The sequence below is a fragment of the Truncatella angustata genome (assembly GCF_020726525.1).
Source record: "Truncatella angustata strain MPI-SDFR-AT-0073 chromosome Unknown BKA67scaffold_12, whole genome shotgun sequence".
Lineage (NCBI taxonomy): Eukaryota > Fungi > Ascomycota > Sordariomycetes > Amphisphaeriales > Sporocadaceae > Truncatella > Truncatella angustata.
In genome coordinates, this window is record NW_025763392.1 from 70,799 (window position 1) to 90,096 (window position 19,298).

The following is a 19,298-nucleotide window of genomic DNA, read 5'->3' on the forward strand; positions in this document are numbered from 1 at the left end:
TGACGTAGGAGCTCTTCGTCATGCCAATGACGCAGGCCCCACATCCATTCACTGATTCTCACGGCGGCTGAGTCAGTGATCCTCGGACGCAGTCTTTCGCTCTATTGCTTCTTCCTCCATCCGAATTTCTCATGAATAACATGATAGAGAGCGGTGGTCTTGCTCAGCATGGACAGCTTCACCAGCGACCGCACTTATTTGATAGGGGAGGAAGTGCTTGGTAGGCCACCAATCTGGGGTAAAAAGGCGCGCTAATGCACTATAATCGTGGTCTGTACTCCGTTCATACAGCCAGACAGTAACCTTAGGTTAGTCCAAGGTTAGTACATAACTAATGCGGTAGCCACTTAACAAGTTACTCAAATCTCCTCAACGTTGGATTCGTTATAGTAGGTACTTTCCGACAGCTTGTAATCCTCGCCTCTTCGCTCTTCCTGCAAATTCTTGGTGTGATTGTCCTATGAGGTCAAACCGGTCAACACAATGGGCGATCCTTTCTGCACCACCGGGATCTGGCAATGGCCTTTCCAAATCTAGACTGATTATCGTCCATCAGAATAGGTTGCCTAGGCATTGTTATTTAGTCTTCTTCTGCATGTGGACAGATGCGGAGAACGTGGGGTTAACGTCTATCCGAGCTTGTGGAGAGGGGTATACATACCGGGTATTATATCCAGCAAATTATATTTATACATTGGGTCTTCCAATTATGGGACACTGTTCAACCATTGAGAAACAGCTCCTGGGTCGGGTGAGAAACCTGTGATAATTCTTACTCCCAAAATGGAGGCAGCAACTGGTGATGGTATAGCCAGTGGGACAAACGCCACTCAAGCAGCCGATGGCATCACCAAGGAGCTTTGTAGCTTCGTGGCAAATGCGAAATATGAGATGCTTCACGAAAAGCACATAATCAAGTTGAAAGATCTTATTATCGATCATGTCGGAATATCCGCTGGCGCCGCTGCCATTGCCGAGTCCACTGAGCCGTTCCTAAAGGCTGTCTTTGCCCTGCACGGAGACTCTGGCCAGTGCACTGTTTATACCAAAGGGAAACGTTTCTCCCCGCAATATGCCGCTTTCCTGAACGCAGCTTTCTCCCACAGTTTTGACTTCGACGACACGCACGCTGCTTCTATTCTGCACCCGGGGGCAACCTCGATCCCCGCCGCATTGGCGCAGGCTGAAGCGTCTCAGTGTGATGGGAAGACGTTTTTACTTGGTACAGCAGTGGGCTACGAAATCACCACACGAATTGGGCGTGCTCTGAATTACGGCGGCTATACCCGAGGATTCCACAATACAGCGATTGCTGGCATCTTCGGAGCTGTGGCTGCCATCTCGAAGATCAAGGGGCTCTCAGCACCACAGATCGAGAACGCTTTCGGTCTGGCGCTTTCCAAAGCAGCCGGTTCAATGCAGTTTCTTGACAATGGCTCCTGGAATAAGCGCCTTCATCCCGGATTTGCTGTTCATGACGCATTTCTCGTGGTTGCACTGGCCGAGGCTGATGTGCTTGGCGCCACAAGGCCAATCGAAGGAAGATATGGTGTTCTGCACTCTTATTCGACTACCTCGACCCTCGAACGTTTAATCGAGGGCCTCGGGACGGAGTGGATATTTGCCTCTACAGCTATGAAACCATTCCCAGCCTGTCGCATGACCCATTCGGCCATTGAGATTGTCGCTGGGGTAGCCACCGATTCGAACCGTAAATCTGTCAACAACATCCTGGTAGAGATATCTCCTGGCTGCTTTCCAATTGTCGGCACCGAGGACCCAAACAAGCTACAGCCCAAGACCATTGTTGATGCACAATTTAGTATGTACTACCAGGTTGCTATTGCTTGGCTTTATGGAATGGATATTGGCTGGAGAATGTACGAGAAACTGGAGGACCCCGAAGTACTGGGCTGGTGTAAAAAGGTCAAGGTGGTAATCAACAAGGAAGTCTTCGACCTCGAAGCTCGAATCAAATTCAGCTTCCAAGATGGCACCACGCGCGAAAAAACAATAGTGCATCCATTAGGCGAGGACGAGCATCCGTTTTCCAAGGATCGCATTCATGGCAAGTTTGTGGGCATGACGGAACCATGCTATGACGGAGAGACGCAAAATGCGATTCTCAACGCCATTGAGAATATTGATTCACGAAAGGTAGTCGACTTGTTATCGTTGCTCTGAAAACGGTTCCTTTTCATGACAAGTCCCCTCTTCCACGGGCCGCATCTGCACGCAGGCAACGTTCGAATAAGTCTATGTACTATGTCAACTTGTAGCTCCTGGCTAATCTAGAAGGTGTCATTGTGGAAGCCAGTTCCATTTAGACCTACATGTGGTGCCTTTGGGACGGCCATGGTATATTATCGGTGCTGCAGCGCAATGCCCGCGAGTATCCTCGATCATGGTGACGAATTTAACTGGAATGTGGGCGACATGAGTTGTTGTAACAGGCAGACAAAGGCATGCATTCCACTGAGAGTCATGGATGGCATTATGACCAACGCGCAAGTGACAGATCGTTGTTGCAACAAGAATTGGCATTTCCTTTGTTCTGACTACATTTCATATGTCTTGTGGTGACTGTCAGACTGACGTTGAATCAATAAAATCGGGCCAATTCCTTTGATACCAACGGTTTTCATGACGAGAAAATATGCCATATCCGATGCATTACATAGAAAAATTGGCCACGAAATTTAAGCGTGAGGTTGATCACGTGGAGGCGGTTGTGGATCGCATAGAGGCTGTTCATCATTGCAACAACGAAGAGCGCATAGACATCGAGGATGCCGCAAGCTCGGCTTCTGAACGTAACGCCATCTACAACCCGGCGCAGCGACCGCAGCAACCGACACCCAAAACAAAGGACAACTCCGCTAGGCACGACCTGGTATCGACACACCAAAATCTCACCCAGATAAGTCAGTACCTACTCAAGCTAGAGGTACGCACCAACAAAGTTTCCAAGATTCACGTCAGAAAGACATTAGACGCAACAATAGAGAATGCGCAGTACTCAAGGGAAGATGCAGGCTCATGTAACCATCAGCTCATCAGGGATATAGAGTGCCTAAGTAGTGATGTTTGGGGTCGCTTGCATCACCTTGATCGAGAGTTCCGAAGACTGGGTCGGGAGAACAGGGATGCCGACGGGCAATCCACCTCCTTTCAGCTAAACGGGGAGAGCTTCGTCAAGAAGTGGATTGCTCAGGAAATTGACAGAAATGCGCAGAGGGGAGACGAAACTTGCTGGTACACCGTCAAGGACATGAACAACAACCGTAGTCTTCTGGAATGGACAAACTATCTTAAAGAAATCTACGACCAAGATAGCCACCTGCCCATGGATGAGAATAGGATTGTGCAACTATCCTGGCATTTTCTTGATCGGCGAATTCGGCCTCCGAGGCCTGAGCCCTCAATGTCAATCGCTGGATTCATCAATCAATGGCACGACTTGCGGGAGATTGGCGCTTTTGAACTGGCCGCTGCCGACCATGGGAATCAAAGGCGCGATGACGAAGATGCATTGAAGATATTACAGACAATGTGGTCTGCAAAGCTCGTCATTTGATCACGAGAACACTTTCAATGATGGTATGCAGTGTGATATTCCAATAGAGAAACTTTTACTAAACTAAGGATATTGCTTCCAACAGAACCACTAGTCGACCGGCACACTAATTATAGACTCTCGTGGATCCTTTATGCCATTTTCGAATATCACCACTGGACGGCCGTCACCAAGTGAGGCGACAGAAACAGAGGGTCAGTGATTGGTTGATACTCAAACCACAACATAGTCCCAGCTGCAAGAAACAGCCATAAGTAGGGCCCGACCAAAATCTCTCCAGGGGTTATGAGCCAGCTGCGAGCGTAGCCTAACCACCTTTCTGGCTTGTTTATATATACATGAATCATCCAAGCTGCCCATGTAGTGTAAAGCAAGGTACAAACTGCAGCGCCTTTGAAGTTCCCTGTTTGCCAAAAAGTGTATGGAACTCTAGGGAACGTGACAAGAAGCCCGTAGAATAGGGTCGAAGCCCAGGGGAACCCAAACAGACCGCAGAAAAGCGACGATAGGAGCAAGTCGAGCAACTGAATAACAAACGTGGTGGAAACTTTGAGCAATTCACAACACGCATCGAAGAGGTATCTGGGTATCCACTCAACGGTGCTGATGAGCTTCAGGACAAAATGCCCAAAGTGACGGGGCTGTCTATCATATACTCTCTTGAGTACATGTAACTGATGGGCTAACTCCAATCTGCCCAAGTCTGTACCAGGACCTACGATCGACTTTTGTATCCAATGCCAAGCCTCGCCCATTGCCGTTGGTAGTGGTGGTGGTGACGCCGGTGTGTTGACGGTGACTCTTGTATCTGTATCATGCCTTTGCTTTATATTGCTCCCATTACTACCAGTACTTCCATTTCTAACAAATCTCCGACGGCCCGGAGGCGTAGTGGGCTGTTGTGCTGGGCGGCTGTTCCGAGCTAGTGTCGACATGGTATCGATAGTGAGAGGTACGAACGATTTTAATCAGTGATAGCCTACGATGTATCGAGATGAATCAATATATTGAAGGAGAAGATGACTTTAGGCTTCAATTGTGCTTTAGTGTGATGATTAATGGCTGCGAAACAGGCTATCAGATTTTATAAGCTCTTGTGATTCATTGCGGAATGTATACTTCTTTGTCTCACCACCGAGACCACCCGAAACCGAATTGGGATGTCTTAGAGACCAGTCGTTAAACGCAAACGACTGCACCTTTGTTCCTATTACCATTCGGTATCACATTTCCAGAAACTTTAAAACCACTTCGGCTGCCAATCCACTCGTCGTGTCCTGATCAATGAGCTTTAATGACGTTGCGTATTCAACGTCATCAATCGCTCCACTCCTGTCTAGCATGTCCATGAAGTAGTACAAGATATCGCGATCAAACTCTGGGTGACCCTGATAAGTCAATACTCGCCCAGGCTGGAATAGTCCCTGGATTGCGCACATATCGGAGTACCCAATTGATAGCCAACCGTAGGGCAGATAATCGGCAACAACCTCGTCTTGATGCACGAATTGATATCGCATCGCCTCTTCTCGTAGCAAAGGGAAGTAGGCTGTGAATTGTGCGGAATGTGTGACATCGTGAACCCCGTTCTCCCATCCGTACTTGGATTTCTCAACCCTTACTCCATGCTCGGCGAGCAAGCTTTGAGCGAGTATTTGATGACCGAAGCAGCTACCAAAGAACTTGATGTGCGGTTGGGTATCATAGATGTCTTAAAATTTCGTCAGCTTCGTTCATATTCTATAGCAGCTTGTCTTTCGTTTCTTTTGAATAATACATACATCTGATGTACTGCATCAGTGTCCTGATCCAGGGGAAGTCGTCATATACACTGCATACAGAGCCGGTAATGATGAAAGCATCAATTCCAGATGTTTCGCTGGGATATTTCCCTTCCAACGGTTTCCATCTACTCATTTTCATTGCTATTCGTCTTCGAGCGGGTTTCTTTGCGTTCAGTCGCGCCACGCCTGACTGGAGCCATCGATCGAAGATGTCCGTGAAGTCACCCTGAGACTGGGCGATGCTCTCCGGCATTTGCTCGCATTCGAGTACGGCGATGTGTATGACTCTGGGCCTCCACTTTGATGGTCGATTTTCGGAGATGGTCATCTTGCCACTACATTTAAGTTCTGAGAACATATCGGTAAGCTGCAGTAAGCACTCAAAGTCAACGGCACAGTCAGTTACTCGTGGACTTGCCATGGGGTGCATGTCAAGTGCTGACATGTACTTTATTTTTCCTTCGTGGATTCGAACAACAGGTACATTTATACGAAATGTGCCTGCCCCCCTAGTGGCCCCCCAAAAACTCACCGGATTCCATTAGATGCCAGTGAATCACCACCCCATGCTGTTGCATTCACTCTGCATTCACAGGCCAGGGAGTCTTCAACAGCTCTGATTAGCCTTGCTTCGTTCAATGTGCAGAAACCTCATGTACATACAAAAAATGGCATGTAAGGGTGACCAAGCGAAGCTCAGAACTGGTTAGCCTGGATGTCTCAGGAGTGGGCCTCGCAAACTCCTGCCAACATCCCGCTTCATGGCCATATGCAGGGAACTTCACCGACAGACGCTATCGTGAACGGCGGATGTGCCGACTTGCTCGAAGTTCCTTAGCCTTAACACAGAGACCACAACGGAGTTGGAAGCGACCTCTCCCCACCACCTCATTCACCCCCTTCCACCCCTAGTGGGGGCAAACAGGTCCTTGAATATAATACTCTCGAAGCTTGATAACGTGACAATGTTTCAATGGCTACAACTGGTCAGCAAAGTCATATAATATGTGGCATGCATATACACGTCGAGAGACAGGTGAACCGAAACTTTATATATAAATGTCTTGGCGAGACAGACCGATAGGAGTTCTCGAATAGTACGCGTCTTTACTCCCTGCTTGACGCTAATACATCAATAGTAGGTGATCTCGGTAGAAGCGCTAAAGGAGCAAATGTTCATGTCGTGAGCCCATGAATTTGAAGTGCGCAATCTGTGGCAGACCTGATTTTACGTGGCAGGGGAGCGGGTGGAGAACAGAAGAAGGATTGCGATGCTGAGAAGAAGATCGCTAGTTCGCATTCCGTCCTGACCTGAAAGAAGTAATTTGCGAATGATGCGCGGGATCGATGGTGCTTGTATCGATGCATACGCGTCTTCTAGAGGCACTTCATCACGGCGCTAGAAAGCAGCCATGGATTATCCTAGTGTAGATCAGATCATTAGGATACGATGTGGCAATCAATGGAATACCTGAGTGAATCCTACCTCAAGTATGTGTCTCACAAGGGGTCGCTGGCATATGAGGCAATATTTTTACAATGCGATCTTGATATGATGTGAGTAAAAGCTTCACCGGCCATGCACGTCGAGCGGCACCCTGATATCAAGCGAGATTGTTGACTTTATCGAGCTTTTGTAGGTCATTTGTCATAGATTTTGATTAGATCCGCTTGATCGGTGATTCCATCCAAGATGAGGGTAGGCGTACCATTAGCTTCGTGCAATATCATCTAACAAGCTTCTTGAAATGCCCATGAGGAGCACCCTGGAGTTTACCCAAATAGTGCATCCACTGAGTGCTTCAGCCGTATCAGGAATCATACAGACTGTTAACTGTGTCAAGTTATGGATCATAATTCCAGAAACTTTCCTGTACCCGGTGGTGAGTGGTATGGAAAGGGAGTGATTGTCAACGTGAAACAGACAGAGAATCTAGAAATCGAGGATTGGGAAAGGGTTGGATAGAACCAACCCCCAGTGAATGCTATCGGGACGAGCAAGGTTTTTACTATGTTCCAATTTGTGATAAACGACTTCGAATCCTCAACTAAAGGCCATCTTGAAAACTAGAATCAGCACCTCCTTGCTGTCGTAACCTTGCATTCATCCCACGTTCCCAATAAATGAGGCTTCAGCATCCATTTGTCGTCTACTACACCCCAATCATGCATGAATCCACCCATATTCACCAAACGGCATCGGCATGCCTGGAGAGTTCAACCTTTCCAGCAATGCTACCACCCATCCACCCATCTTCAGTACACCCAGGCTTGACCTCCAGCCTCCCAATACCGCACTCCCCAGCTTGCTCGCTGCCCAGATGACCGGACTGTACATCATACCGGTCCACCCTAGTCTCGCCAGCCCAAAGTTGATCAACATACGGAATGGGGGATGGCTGAACAGAGCCAATGGCAGCAACGTCGCGGGCAAGAGCGCCCAGGGGACCAGGGCACCGAAGACGACGAGCAGGGTCCACAGGAACCACCAGAATCCCATGTCCTGGACGATCTCGTGGTCACCGTTGGTCGTGAGGCCCTCGCGCACGACCTCGGACATGAGCATGGCGAAGACGAATAGGTACGTCCACAGTGTCCATCGTAGCAGACCTAGAAGCGTGCGTAGGTTCTTGAGGAGGTGGATCGTGAGCACTAAAGTCCAGGCCAGGGGGACGGCGAGGATGAGCAGGTACATGTCCTTCGACTGAAGAAGAGCTAGGGTTTATGGTCAAACCCCCAGTTGAGGGGTCCTGGACAAGTAGTGGCTTCGTCTGTAAGTTGTGTCTCGACTGTGCATTTAGGCCAGTGTGCCGCTCACCGCAACAGCCGCTCGTAATTGTCAGGTGAGACAGACACGAATACAACATGAGCCATCATATCAGAACGGGAGAATGCCTGTAGCCCTGGTCCGCTGGAGTGTCGAAGCGCTGGAGCAGAATCGTCTCATTGATGGACCGGTGAGACATTGGCCGCATCCGGCAACTGCCGAAATGACCATGTTTCTTTGTTCAAACCACGCCAAGCACCGCCAAAGACATTGCAGCTGTTTCCAAGACAGCATGGTCCGCGAACTGTCGAATTCATGCCCAAATATACAAGTTTTATGTAACCGATATGTTGCACATCTACCGATTCCTCATTATGTACAATACGCTCAAGTTGTCCCTTGGCGAAATCCTCTATTCTCGCACGAACAGACCAGCCATGCCCATACCAGTGCCAACACACATGCTGACCACACCGACCTCGCCACCAGTGCGGCCCAGTCCGTGTAGCAACGTGCTCGTCATCCTAGCGCCGGTCGCACCCAGAGGGTGGCCCAGCGCGATGGCACCGCCGTCAGGGTTGACCTTGCCCTGCTCCCAATCCTTCTCGAGCCCCAGTTCCCTGACAGAGTAGATGGCCTGGCTGGCGAAGGCCTCATTGAGCTCCCAGCGGTCGACGTCCTTGTTCTCGATGCCGAACTGACCCAGCAGCTTCGGAATCGCCAACGCGGGGCCGATACCCATCTCGTCGGGCTTGCAGCCGACGGTCGTGGCGCCGACAAACTTGCCGATGATGCTCGAGGTCAACCCCAGCTCCGTGGCGGTGCTTCGCTTCATCAGCAGCGTCGCGGCCGCGCCGTCGCTCACCTGCGACGAGTTGCCGGCCGTGCTGGCGCCGTCGGGCTTGAAGGCGGGCTTGAGCTTGGCGAGGCCCTCGTAGGTCGCGTTGGCCCGGATGCCGTCGTCCTTTGTGACCTCGATGGTCTTCTCCTCGCCGACCTTGTTCCCCTGCTTGTCGACCTCCTGGAAGCGGGTCCTGACGCTGACGATCTCCCGGTCGAAGGCGCCGTCCTGCTGGGCCCTGGCGGCGCGGCGGTGGGACTCGACGGCGAACTCGTCCTGCTCCTTGCGGCCGACGCCGTAGCGCTCGGCGACGTTCTCGGAGGTGAGGCCCATGGGCATGATGCAGTCCCTGGCGTGCTGGCTGGGGCTGTCGCGGAGCTCGGGCCACAGGTCGACGGGGATGGCGCGGCTGCCGTAGTTGCGCGTCATGCTCTCCATGCCGGCGGCGATGCCCGCGCCCTCGATCATGCCCGTCCGCAGCTGCGAGGCGACCAGGGCGACGCTCTGCAGCGACGACGAGCAGGCCCGGTTGACCGTGTACAGCGAGGTCGAGTTGGGGAACCCGACGTGGTTCATGGCCATGCGCGCGGCCTTGGAGCCGCCGAGCTCGGAGAGGACGACGCCTACGGCTACATCGGAGACGGCCTCGGGAGGGAGATTCGGGTTCGCGTCGAGTGTGGCTCGGAGGACGACGGACAGGAGCTCTTCGGGGTAGGCGTCCTTCAGCTGTCCCCGATAGGAACGGCAGACGGGCGTCCGCAAGGCGGAAAGTATGACGATGTCTGAGGGTGCCTTGGCGAGAACATTGCTGAGGCCTTTGGGGAGCGCCATCGTGGAAGCCGGGTTCGTGGCGTACTGCGCTTTTCGTCTAGGGTCTGTCGGCAACTACACAAAGCTCGAGTGTGTTCAGCGGCGCTGGACTGAAGGGGGAAGCACAACCAGATGTACGGCGAGACCAGCAAAAAAATAAGAACCACCTGTGACGAATCGAAGACTGGAACAACAAAGAAGTCAAGAAAACAGAGAAGACCAGCCTCAGACACCGGAGCAATGAATACCCCATGGGGATGAAGTATCCCCAAGCCTCCCGACTCAATTGCCATCCGGAAGTGGGGGATAAACGCATTCCCGGTCCGCTCCGGTCCAATAGAACATGCCAATTCCGCGACATCGGCAACGGGGTCCGGCAAAAGAATTGGTGCAACCCGACTTTGACCCTCAAGATAAAGAAGACAGCTTCAATGATGTGCCCAACCTAGGCGTATCAAATCAACTTACGGATACTATAAAGTGTTCTGGTTAGGAGGTGAGGGTCTGGATCAAGAACATCATAGCGCTTCAAGGTTCTCATAGTTGGCAATTGTTAATAGACAACAAGTACGCTGGGACGGATGGGCGATTGTCTCGCATCGAAACCCATGCCAGCCTGCTTTACTCTTTCGTACATCCTGTGGTGATATCATCTCAAGAAGTGGAAAACAAAAATTGTGCATGAGACATTGGGCCAACCTGCATCTGTGAGAGTCAAATCATAATCATTATTTTCGCTACGTAACCGACGCGTCCTGCGTCTTGCCTCCCTATACTACACGTCCTGTGTCAACTCATCCAGGGGAGATATGTTCTGGGGAGGTTGCCAAAGATCTCACTGAGACCGAGAAATCTCTGGACAGAGAGGACTTGAGAAAATGAGCAAAGCTCCAAGCAGATGGGCATACAAACTTGGTTATGGTGGTTAATAGCGCCTGGTCACAAAGCGTCGTTCCTTCTGTGCACTATGAATGCAAAGATCCCATGCATTGCTGTCGTTGTTCTGGCAGGCCTGTTGCCCCGTTTACTTGTGTTGCTCGGTGCGATTCGTCGCGGGAGAAACAGCTTGATCAGCTGTACTGGATGCCTAGACCGACCCTGTGAGCATCAGCACTTCCTGGTGCGAACCTCATCTTCTTCGCTGGGCTTGGGAGAGGCTCGCGACTGCTATCTGCATATTCTGCCTGTCCGTTGTACTTGCGCTTCTCCGCGGCCGGGGCTGCCTTGTTGATCGGAGCAAAGATTTTGGCTTGGAGCTTGGCACTCTTCTCGGCTGGTGCTGGGGTGGCATCTCGCGAGTCAACCGAGCTTGCCACCTCGTCGAAGCCCCCTCGAGGATCACGGCGCAGCATTTCCGAAGCTGCTTGACTCGCCTGGCTTTCATATACATCCTCCTCGGCTTGCCGGTGATGGGAGTGAGAAAGAGATTTCTGGGAGGGGTTCGAGATGATGGAGCGGTTGACGGCAGCCATGTTCAGGGCAGCACGAGCGAGTTCCTCGTTGTTGTCATCGGCCGAGATGGTGCTCTCCCTGCTCTTTCGTTGGGTGTGCTGTGCATCGGGGACGAAGCGATTCGTAGTAAAACGATGAGGCGGCTCGGTTCGAGGTATGAGGTCTATGGAAGGCAGCAAAGCGGCGTGGTCGCCTCGGGATTTTGCCATTGGGGTTGTTGGCAGAGAGGACATGGACTGGGCCCCGCGGGTGTGCTTGGGCAGCATGCGAGGGGCTGGTCGGTGAGCGCTCGTGGGTGTGGAGGGGGCGCTGTTGTTGTCTTGACTGAGCGCCTCTAGAAGGACTTGGAAGCCGATCTGGTGGTGGTCATGCTCGCGGCGATGAGACCTGGGGGTCTGTCTCGGCGTGGTGCGATGTTGCTGGGGGGTAGCCACGGCAGGGGCCAGCTTGGGTGTCAGGGCGCCATGAAAGGCTCCGCCAGGGCTGCAAAGCATGTGAAAATGCTCGCGGTTTTCTCGGATTCGCCTTAGGAGCAGATAGCGCTCGTCGGTCAGGGCAATGATCTCGTCCTCCTTCTGTTGAAGTACCTTTTTGAAGTTCTTCTCACGCTTCCTCAAGCCATCCATGTCGTTCATGGCCAGATCGTAGGTAGCCTTGAGCTGAATATACTTGACTTGGGTGTTCTCGGCGGCTGCACTGACTTCTCTGCGGACCTGGCGCGCGCTCTCAGCGACACGGAGGACCTCTACCTCGCGGCGGGTCATGTCGTGTTCGACGACAGCCCTTTTGGCCTCCTCATCGGCCTGCATGCTCAGCAAGTTGTACTGAAGCTTATGGTGGGCCGTCTCCATCTTCAAACGGGCATTCTCGCCCAAGGAAGCGTGCAGCATGCGGCGCAGGTCGTCAGCAGATGCGTCGGCGATCTGATCGCCGGTAGGTGGGGCATATTCGGCCGGGGCTTGCTGTCCATGGCGGGAGACGCGAGCAGCAGTGGTGGCTGGGGGAGAGAACATACTGGCCGAGGACCTATGTTGCGAAGCGAGGTAGCCTAGAGGGTGACCTGCAGCACCGTTGGGTTGCGAGGGCTGCGAGGAGGGCGGTGGGGTGAGAGAAGAGGGAATGACGCGAGGAGAGACAGGGCGATCATCGTTGAGCTCTGTCTTGAAGGAAGAGGCAGGATCAAGCGGCGAGGGAGGGGCCTCGGTCGAGGGTATGGACTGTTGCGAGAGAGTTGCGGCCATAGGCATAGCCATAGCCTCGGGTCCTCGTCCAGCTTCTGGCTCTGGTGGGGTCGACGGTGTGTCGTGAACAAGACCGTTGGGCCTAAGGTTACTGCTCTCTGTTCCGCCCGACATGATGCAGGATCTGGCTGATGGGTGGCAGGTGGGCAGCTGCGACAAGCTGACGGAGTAATCTGCCGGTACTGTGATGTAACCAGGTCAAGCGGGAGGTGCAAGAAGACGCCCTTGAGTATGTGAGTTGGGTTTAGACTAGGTATCCGTGCCGTATGCGCATCGGTAGGCGTGGGATTGGTGTGCAGCTAGTTGTGCTGCAAAGAAAGAGAAAAAGGCCAGACCCGAAGAAACAAAGTTCAGCGTGAAAGGCGCCTGGCTGACGTCGACAGCATCTGCAGTTTGGGCTTTTTAGAAGGTATAAAAGCAGAAGCGCATGACCTTTGGGAATCCCAGGAAATCAGTAGGCTGGGGGTCTTGGGGTGGGCTTCATGGGTTCATGGGTTCATGGGTCCAATGTGGTCGATAACGGATAAGCAACGTGGATCGTGGGGTATCTCGGCAGTAGTCCAGGTGCGAATCCCTCTCACGATGACCTCAGACAGTCAGACTTGCTTGTGGGGGGTGAAGGCAACGACCAGACTCGAGAGAACGAGAAAAGCTGATGTTGCTGACCTGGGCCGGGGCAGTTGTTGCGGTCAATTGAGCAGTGACTTGGGATTCCGACGGTCAAAACCAAGTATGAGGTTGGGACGACGGGAGGACAGGTGAAGTGGGTTGTTTGTCATGTGGTGGTTGCCCCGTCATCCAACAAACCCTTGCGGTGAGTGGATTCCGACTCAGCGATGGACACAGCACCCAACTGGACAAAAGGCTGGAGTCCAAATCCCCATCCCAGGGAGTCCACTTTCAGTCGCACTTCGCACAGACTGCAGAACTGTTGCTAAATCCTGTGGTTGGCAGGTTGGCAGCTTCCGTCGCCAGCCTTTACTTGTCGTGGCGTAGCGCATGTTTCTTTTTGTCCCCCAGACCCTGGCTCAAGCGCGTACAAAGTATGATGCTGGGAGGAAACTAGACAAGAACCGCCGCAGGCCATGCCATCGCAGCTTATAAGTTATCTAACATGTTGGGCTCGTGGTGAGTATTACATGGTGCGCAGATGATGGTGATCCACCCGTTGAGTGTAAGTTACATGGCTGCTGTTTTTAATGGTTACAAGTACAACCCTGCTGATAAGGAATATATTCGATACAGTTTATCTTGGCGATCACGCATAGCTTCAACCTTGCGTCGAGGTACGGATCCGTACACACGAAGCTGTAAGCTCAGACATATCTATACAGAGATATTTTGTGTGTATATATATACGTATGCATGTAAAGTTTAACAATCCGAGTGTATTGCTCGCCTTCAACAACAACGGGTTGTCTCATTCGTCCCGCTCGTCACATAAAGTTCCACCGCACGACTGGAACAAAGTTCACTCAGGACTGGCTGGAAATGAAAACGAAATTGCGCTCGAGATCAGACGAAACCCGCTGCACATTATTAGATGAACCCACTCCAGTTTATTGTTCTGGTTTAGGTTACGGATCCGTACCTAACCTAGGAAACTTCTGCAGTGGGGGCACCACTAACCTCACATAGTAGGACATGCCTACGGATCCGTACAGATTCGTACCCAAGGCTAGGTAGGTTAGGGCACGGTCAGCACTGGCGAGTGGCCCCAAAATCTGGGCAGGCTAGGGAATTTCAGGACCATGACAGGCATAGAAGACAGCCGAGTGCACTAAATTCAAGGGAAATCCGATTACATGGTAATTAAATTCTACTCTAAATACGGATCGCAGTAGGTACATACACACACACTGTAGTGCGCCGGGCATCCGTGCAGCGGCCCGCATCTAGTCTACGGTTGGTCTCTCGTCTGGACAGTGCAAGGTGCTCTTTTTCGCGTGGCTACAGCCCAGATCCAAAACCCAACCCAACCCAACAGTCCGCCCCTTAACTTGCTGTGCTTATGATTGGTAAATAAATAAAAAGTAAGAGTGTAATACTAGTAGAAAGACCTCGAGGTCGTTCTTACCATACAGTACCCCCTCTCGTTCGCGCCACGTATCATCGCACTCATGTTACCAAGGGCTTCGTGGTCCAGTTGATTATCACCGATTGTGGTGCATCTTCTGTGACTGCGCTGTAGGTAGCTGCTGCATCATCTGCATCTGCACTTGCTTCTGCTTCTGCTTCTGCTTGGCCTTGGGCTTCTGCATTGGCATTGTGGAACCTCTTGGGCAGCTGTGAGGCCGGGCCCTTTCTCTTGGTTGCCATCCACTGACGAAACGGAACGACACGAACCGAACCGAACCGCAACGCGACGCATGAGCCGTGGTCAAGGGACGACACGACGAGACGTATATACCAAGCAGACCACAGGCATGGATCAGAGACGTCTGAGCACGTCGGCCGCTCCAAACAGGTCCAGCGCTCTTCCTAGGCCTACATCGCGTCTGCCACAGCCACGAGCCTCAACTATCCCAGCTCTTGCTCTTACTCGTGCTCCTGCTGCTGCTGCTGCTGCTGCACCGACCCTCCGCCCCGCCGCCTCCACGGAAGGTCTTCGAGGTCGCTTCGCCCAATCAAAGCCAGCCGCCGAACCGCGGTCTCCCATTACTGCCAACACCTCCCGGCTGAGGACACCTACTTCCAGGGAACAGCTTAGGGGATCCAATCCCACAACCCCGTCCACACTTCGGACACCCGGGAGGACAAACCTCCCTCCTGTTGCTTCTCGTCGTGCCAGGGATACAAGTTTATCTCGGGAGCCTAGCCGCGAGCGCGCCGCCTTGGACGCCCAGGATGGACAGTTTAGGAAACCCCTTGTTCCTAGGAGACGACCATCCGGGCAATTCGTGTCCGCTTTTCAGGCCGAGTCTGCCATTGATGAGGAAGACGCACAAGATGTCTTGCCTCCCTTGGCCAGTTCCACCGAAGATGGCCTTACACTCGACGCTCTGAGCATACGTCTTGCAGCTAGGAAAGCGAGGCCATCACTCGCCGAGAGAACCATGGAAACACTTTCCCATTTGCCCTCGTCTCCTGTAGCCAAGCGCAACACCAACTTCTTTGACCATGACCCATCGTCGAGGAGACCATCTTCGAGAGCTTCCCGGGCTACCAGCGTTGGATCCAGACCTGGCTCAAGCTACCAGTCCGATGGCTCCAACGGCAAGTCTCTGAGCCGGCCGGGTTCCAGCTCGGAACCATTAGACGCCTCATACACAAACTTCAGAGCCTCGTCAAGTTCTTACAAGCCACCATTATCTACTGTGCAAGGAACGCCGTCCAGAAGAGTGTCTGGTATTGCCAAACCCCCCAACTTTAAGCCAGCCTCGGCAGCAAGTAGAATCCCTTCAAACCCGCCACTCTCCGCATTAGCATCTCGCACATCAAGTCCTGAGAAGAAAGTAGAAGAAGCTGCCCCCTCCAAATCTGGAGCAAAGCCCTCGACTGCACGCCCACTCAGATCAAGAGCTTCGATCAATGGGTTGGTAAAGAAACCATCAATCACAGCGTTGAGCCAACCGGACACCAAGGCACATGACCTTCCAGCGCGACAATCTCGTAAAGTCTCATTGGCTTCAGTTCGTTCTGCAGCGACGACCAACACAAATGTATCGACCGAGGACCGCAATCTTTCCAGTGCGTCGACCGCTTCTACAGCACTCACGTTTGACTCTGCAGAAGACGCCCAGAATACCACGACCGCACGCAAATCTTCTGCCGCGCTGCGCGACCAGATTGCTAAAGCGAAAGCCGCTAAGCGAACTGCTTTACGACAGGTTTCTGGCGGTGTAGGAGTTGCTCCTTTGAAGTCGCCCCTAATTCCCACTGACAACACATTTGATTTTGGTCTTTCAGATGATCCTTTCAACCAGGCACATTTTGAAACCTCGAATCGGAGGGTCATGCAGTCTCGAATTGACATGGGCCGAACTACCGGCAGACTGAACATTGCTGCCATGGGACTGAAGCAGATACCTGATGAGGTCGTCAAGATGTATGATCTTGAGTCTGTAGGCCATGGCGCAAGCTGGGCAGAAAGCATGGACCTCACTCGGTTCGTCGCGGCCGACAATGAGCTCGAAATGCTTGATGATTCAATATTCCCTGATACTGACCCTATGGATTTCGCCGACGATGAGGACAGTAGAGGACACCAGTTTGGGGGCCTGGAGGCTCTAGATTTACACGGCAATACACTAATAGCTGTGCCTCTAGGTTTGAGGCGGCTCCAACAACTCACCTCTTTGAACTTGGTGAGTCGCAGTTCTTGACCAGGGCCCGCTCGTGCCTCGTTAACTCGTTTTAGGCACAAAACAAACTTGCCAATGGATGTCTCGAGGTTATTTCTCAAGTCCGGTCATTGCGCGACTTGAAGCTAGGTGGCAATCTCCTGTACGGCAAGCTAGACTCCAGCCTTTCATCCTTGGAGAACTTGGAGATCTTGGATTTGAAGGGCAATGAGATAACTGCTTTGCCCGATAGTTTTGACAAACTGACCCGGCTTCGCGTGCTAAACCTCAATGAGAACGCTCTCGAATCTTTACCATTCGGAACACTTGCCAAACTGCCCCTCATCGAACTTTTTGCTCACAAAAACAGGTTGGCTGGCACATTACTGGATGTAGAGGTTGAGGTTCTACCCAACTTGCAAACTCTTGATGTGTCTAGCAACCAACTGAGCTTGATTGCATTAGGCCCAATCTCAATGCCTTCGTTGCTTCAAGTTACCATCTCATCGAACCGTCTGCAGTCTTTGCCCGACATCAGCTCCTGGGGAAACCTTCATACACTCAATGCCGCCGAGAACAGTATAACCGCCATTCCAGATGGCTTTGCTAGTTTGGAAAATTTGAAATCGGCTGATTTCACCAGCAATGACATTCGTGTCGTGCCCCCGGAGATTGCGCGCATGAATGCTTTGACACTGTTGCGCATAGTGGGCAACCCCTTAAAGGACAAGAAATTCACCTCCATGACAACCGACGAGCTCAAGGACAGCTTGGCAGCGAGACTTGAGCCATTGGCTGAGTTTCAAGGTGGGGTTGAACAGTTTGGCAACGGCTTCGACCCTTCGGGTTCACGATCACTGTCCACATATGAATCACTGAACAGTCTGCAAGCACCACTTGCTGACAATGACGACAACGAGGACAGCCGCTCGGAGAATGACGACTTTGCAACGCCTCCAACATCCGCCCCACAATCGCCCGTCAGAGAGAGGTCAAATCCCCTAGGTAGTCAGACATGGCCCATCAAGCCTGGTGGAATACTTGACCGCGCCAACACCAAATCCTCATCACTTCACCCAGTCGTTTGCTCAAAGCTTGTGGTTGACCAAACTATTCGCGAGGTTCGCCTTCAGCATAACGTCTTCACCAATTTTCCAAACTCGCTGTCCTTCTTTGCCGATACCCTTTCATCTTTGAATATATCCCACAACCAATTCGTTGGCGAAGGTTATTTGTGTGAGGAGCTTGACTTGACAGCACTCAAGGAACTCAATTTGTCTTACAACCACATCACTAGCTTAGCTCCTCTGGTCACTCACCTCCGAGCACCCAACTTGCAGAAGCTCGATATCTCTTTCAACCGTATCGTTTCGCTTCCAGCATTACGCGATGCGTTCCCGAGCCTCGAGGTGTTACTTGTCTCCAATAACCATCTGGAAGACCTGGACCCAGATTGGGTTACAGGATTAAAGATTGTCGCGGCAGAAAATAACGATATCGCACATCTCAACCCGCGGCTGGGCCTGCAGCCCTTCGAGCGCCTTGAAGTCAGCGGCAATCGCTTCAGGGTTCCTAGATGGAATGTACTCGAACGTGGTACTGAGGCTACGCTTAGATGGCTCCGAGGACGTGTACCTGTGGCGGAAATGGCTGAATGGAGAGCAAAATCCGGGAATGTTGATGATGACGATGGCGATTTTGAGTGAGCTCAGACATTTCTTGCTGGAACAGAAAACGGGACGCCTGGCATGATTTAGTGATGGTTGGGTATTCTTATCCTCTACCACGGCCGCTTGAGTATTTGAGGTGTCAGTGTTACTCTTGTCTCCATTTATTTTTAGTTGGCGTTGATAGATCTTGGTGAAGGCACCATTAACGATACCACTTTGATGCGGGACTGGAATTTTTGTTGTCAGTTTGACTTGTAGAGTCTGGGGTCTTAGGGACTCGGCAGCGTGGAGTCATGCGGCGTTGTTGAATCAGCAGGCATTACCAATGCTATGTAATGGAAACTACACATCCCAGTCTTCAATGTTGTACTACCTTGGAATAAATATGCTCAAGGTTTAATTCGGTATGCTTGTTATTACGTGAGATACTGCTAGCCTGCGAATCTGAGCAAGCTTTCTCTCCACTCTACTCTTATCTGTTCAATCATTGTCTTTAGGCCTATTCGTAGCTGCATGAGAGCCGCTGCTAAACGAGAACAGAACAGCCTTCGATCATTAATATCTGTATCTCGTCCCTGACCGGCCATTGAAGATGGAAAATCAGTTAACACGATCGTGTCTAGTTTGCTTTCCGATTCTAAACTCTATCTCTCGCTCGCTAATATTCATCACAGAGATGCAATCGTGATGGATTTTCGAGTCTATAATGACCATCGAGGGGCAGTTGGCAACATTCAAAGAAGAAACTACCACATCCTCCATGCATCGGAATCGAAATAATTAGAGAACTCCGGGAGAACCGGAAGGTAACAAGTCAATCTGCACAGACGTCCAACGTCTGGGGCCCAGAAGACGATCCACACCGACGTCTTG

At 51.8% G+C, this 19,298-nt stretch overlaps 7 protein-coding genes across 7 annotated transcripts; 3 read left to right on the forward strand and 4 right to left on the reverse strand.

The window, feature by feature from the left end:
• Window positions 1-783: 783 nt before the first annotated feature.
• On the forward strand, window positions 784-2,184 carry BKA67DRAFT_595903 (uncharacterized protein; the record flags this gene model as incomplete). The annotated part of the gene is made up of 1 exon (XM_046105228.1): window positions 784-2,184. One exon carries the CDS (start codon window positions 784-786, stop codon window positions 2,182-2,184), a length of 1,401 nt encoding a protein of 466 aa, XP_045951443.1.
• A 472-nt stretch (window positions 2,185-2,656) lies between these two features.
• Window positions 2,657-3,577, forward strand: BKA67DRAFT_664784 (uncharacterized protein; the record flags this gene model as incomplete). The annotated part of the gene is made up of 1 exon (XM_046108445.1): window positions 2,657-3,577. One exon carries the CDS (start codon window positions 2,657-2,659, stop codon window positions 3,575-3,577), a length of 921 nt encoding a protein of 306 aa, XP_045951444.1.
• Window positions 3,578-3,683: 106 nt separating this feature from the next.
• Window positions 3,684-4,512, reverse strand: BKA67DRAFT_670407 (uncharacterized protein; the record flags this gene model as incomplete). The annotated part of the gene is made up of 1 exon (XM_046108672.1): window positions 3,684-4,512. One exon carries the CDS (start codon window positions 4,510-4,512, stop codon window positions 3,727-3,729), a length of 786 nt encoding a protein of 261 aa, XP_045951445.1. The 3' UTR covers window positions 3,684-3,726.
• Window positions 4,513-4,800: 288 nt separating this feature from the next.
• On the reverse strand, window positions 4,801-5,529 carry BKA67DRAFT_632241 (class I glutamine amidotransferase-like protein; the record flags this gene model as incomplete). Its single annotated transcript, XM_046105602.1, has 2 exons — window positions 5,359-5,529; window positions 4,801-5,288 (listed from the first exon to the last, which is right to left on the reverse strand). The coding sequence occupies exons 1-2, from the start codon at window positions 5,498-5,500 to the stop codon at window positions 4,801-4,803; spliced, it is 630 nt and encodes a 209-aa protein (XP_045951446.1). The 5' UTR covers window positions 5,501-5,529.
• Window positions 5,530-7,265: 1,736 nt separating this feature from the next.
• BKA67DRAFT_125083 (uncharacterized protein) lies at window positions 7,266-8,298 on the reverse strand. The gene has a single exon (XM_046094965.1). The coding sequence runs from the start codon at window positions 8,054-8,056 to the stop codon at window positions 7,526-7,528; it is 531 nt and encodes a 176-aa protein (XP_045951447.1). The 5' UTR covers window positions 8,057-8,298; the 3' UTR covers window positions 7,266-7,525.
• Window positions 8,299-8,540: 242 nt separating this feature from the next.
• On the reverse strand, window positions 8,541-12,484 carry BKA67DRAFT_595904 (Thiolase, N-terminal domain-containing protein; the record flags this gene model as incomplete). Its single annotated transcript, XM_046105229.1, has 2 exons — window positions 8,541-9,761; window positions 10,877-12,484. The coding sequence occupies 2 exons, from the start codon at window positions 12,482-12,484 to the stop codon at window positions 8,541-8,543; spliced, it is 2,829 nt and encodes a 942-aa protein (XP_045951448.1).
• Window positions 12,485-14,898: 2,414 nt separating this feature from the next.
• BKA67DRAFT_664789 (uncharacterized protein) lies at window positions 14,899-18,461 on the forward strand (the record flags this gene model as incomplete). Its single annotated transcript, XM_046108446.1, has 2 exons — window positions 14,899-16,779; window positions 16,833-18,461. The coding sequence occupies 2 exons, from the start codon at window positions 14,899-14,901 to the stop codon at window positions 18,459-18,461; spliced, it is 3,510 nt and encodes a 1,169-aa protein (XP_045951449.1).
• Window positions 18,462-19,298: the final 837 nt, after the last annotated feature.

What these genes read in the sequence shown, in the direction of transcription:
- BKA67DRAFT_125083 (XM_046094965.1), bottom strand. Translation starts at nt 8,056, where the DNA reads ATGTACCTGCTCATCCTCGCCGTCCCCCTGGCCTGGACTTTAGTGCTC.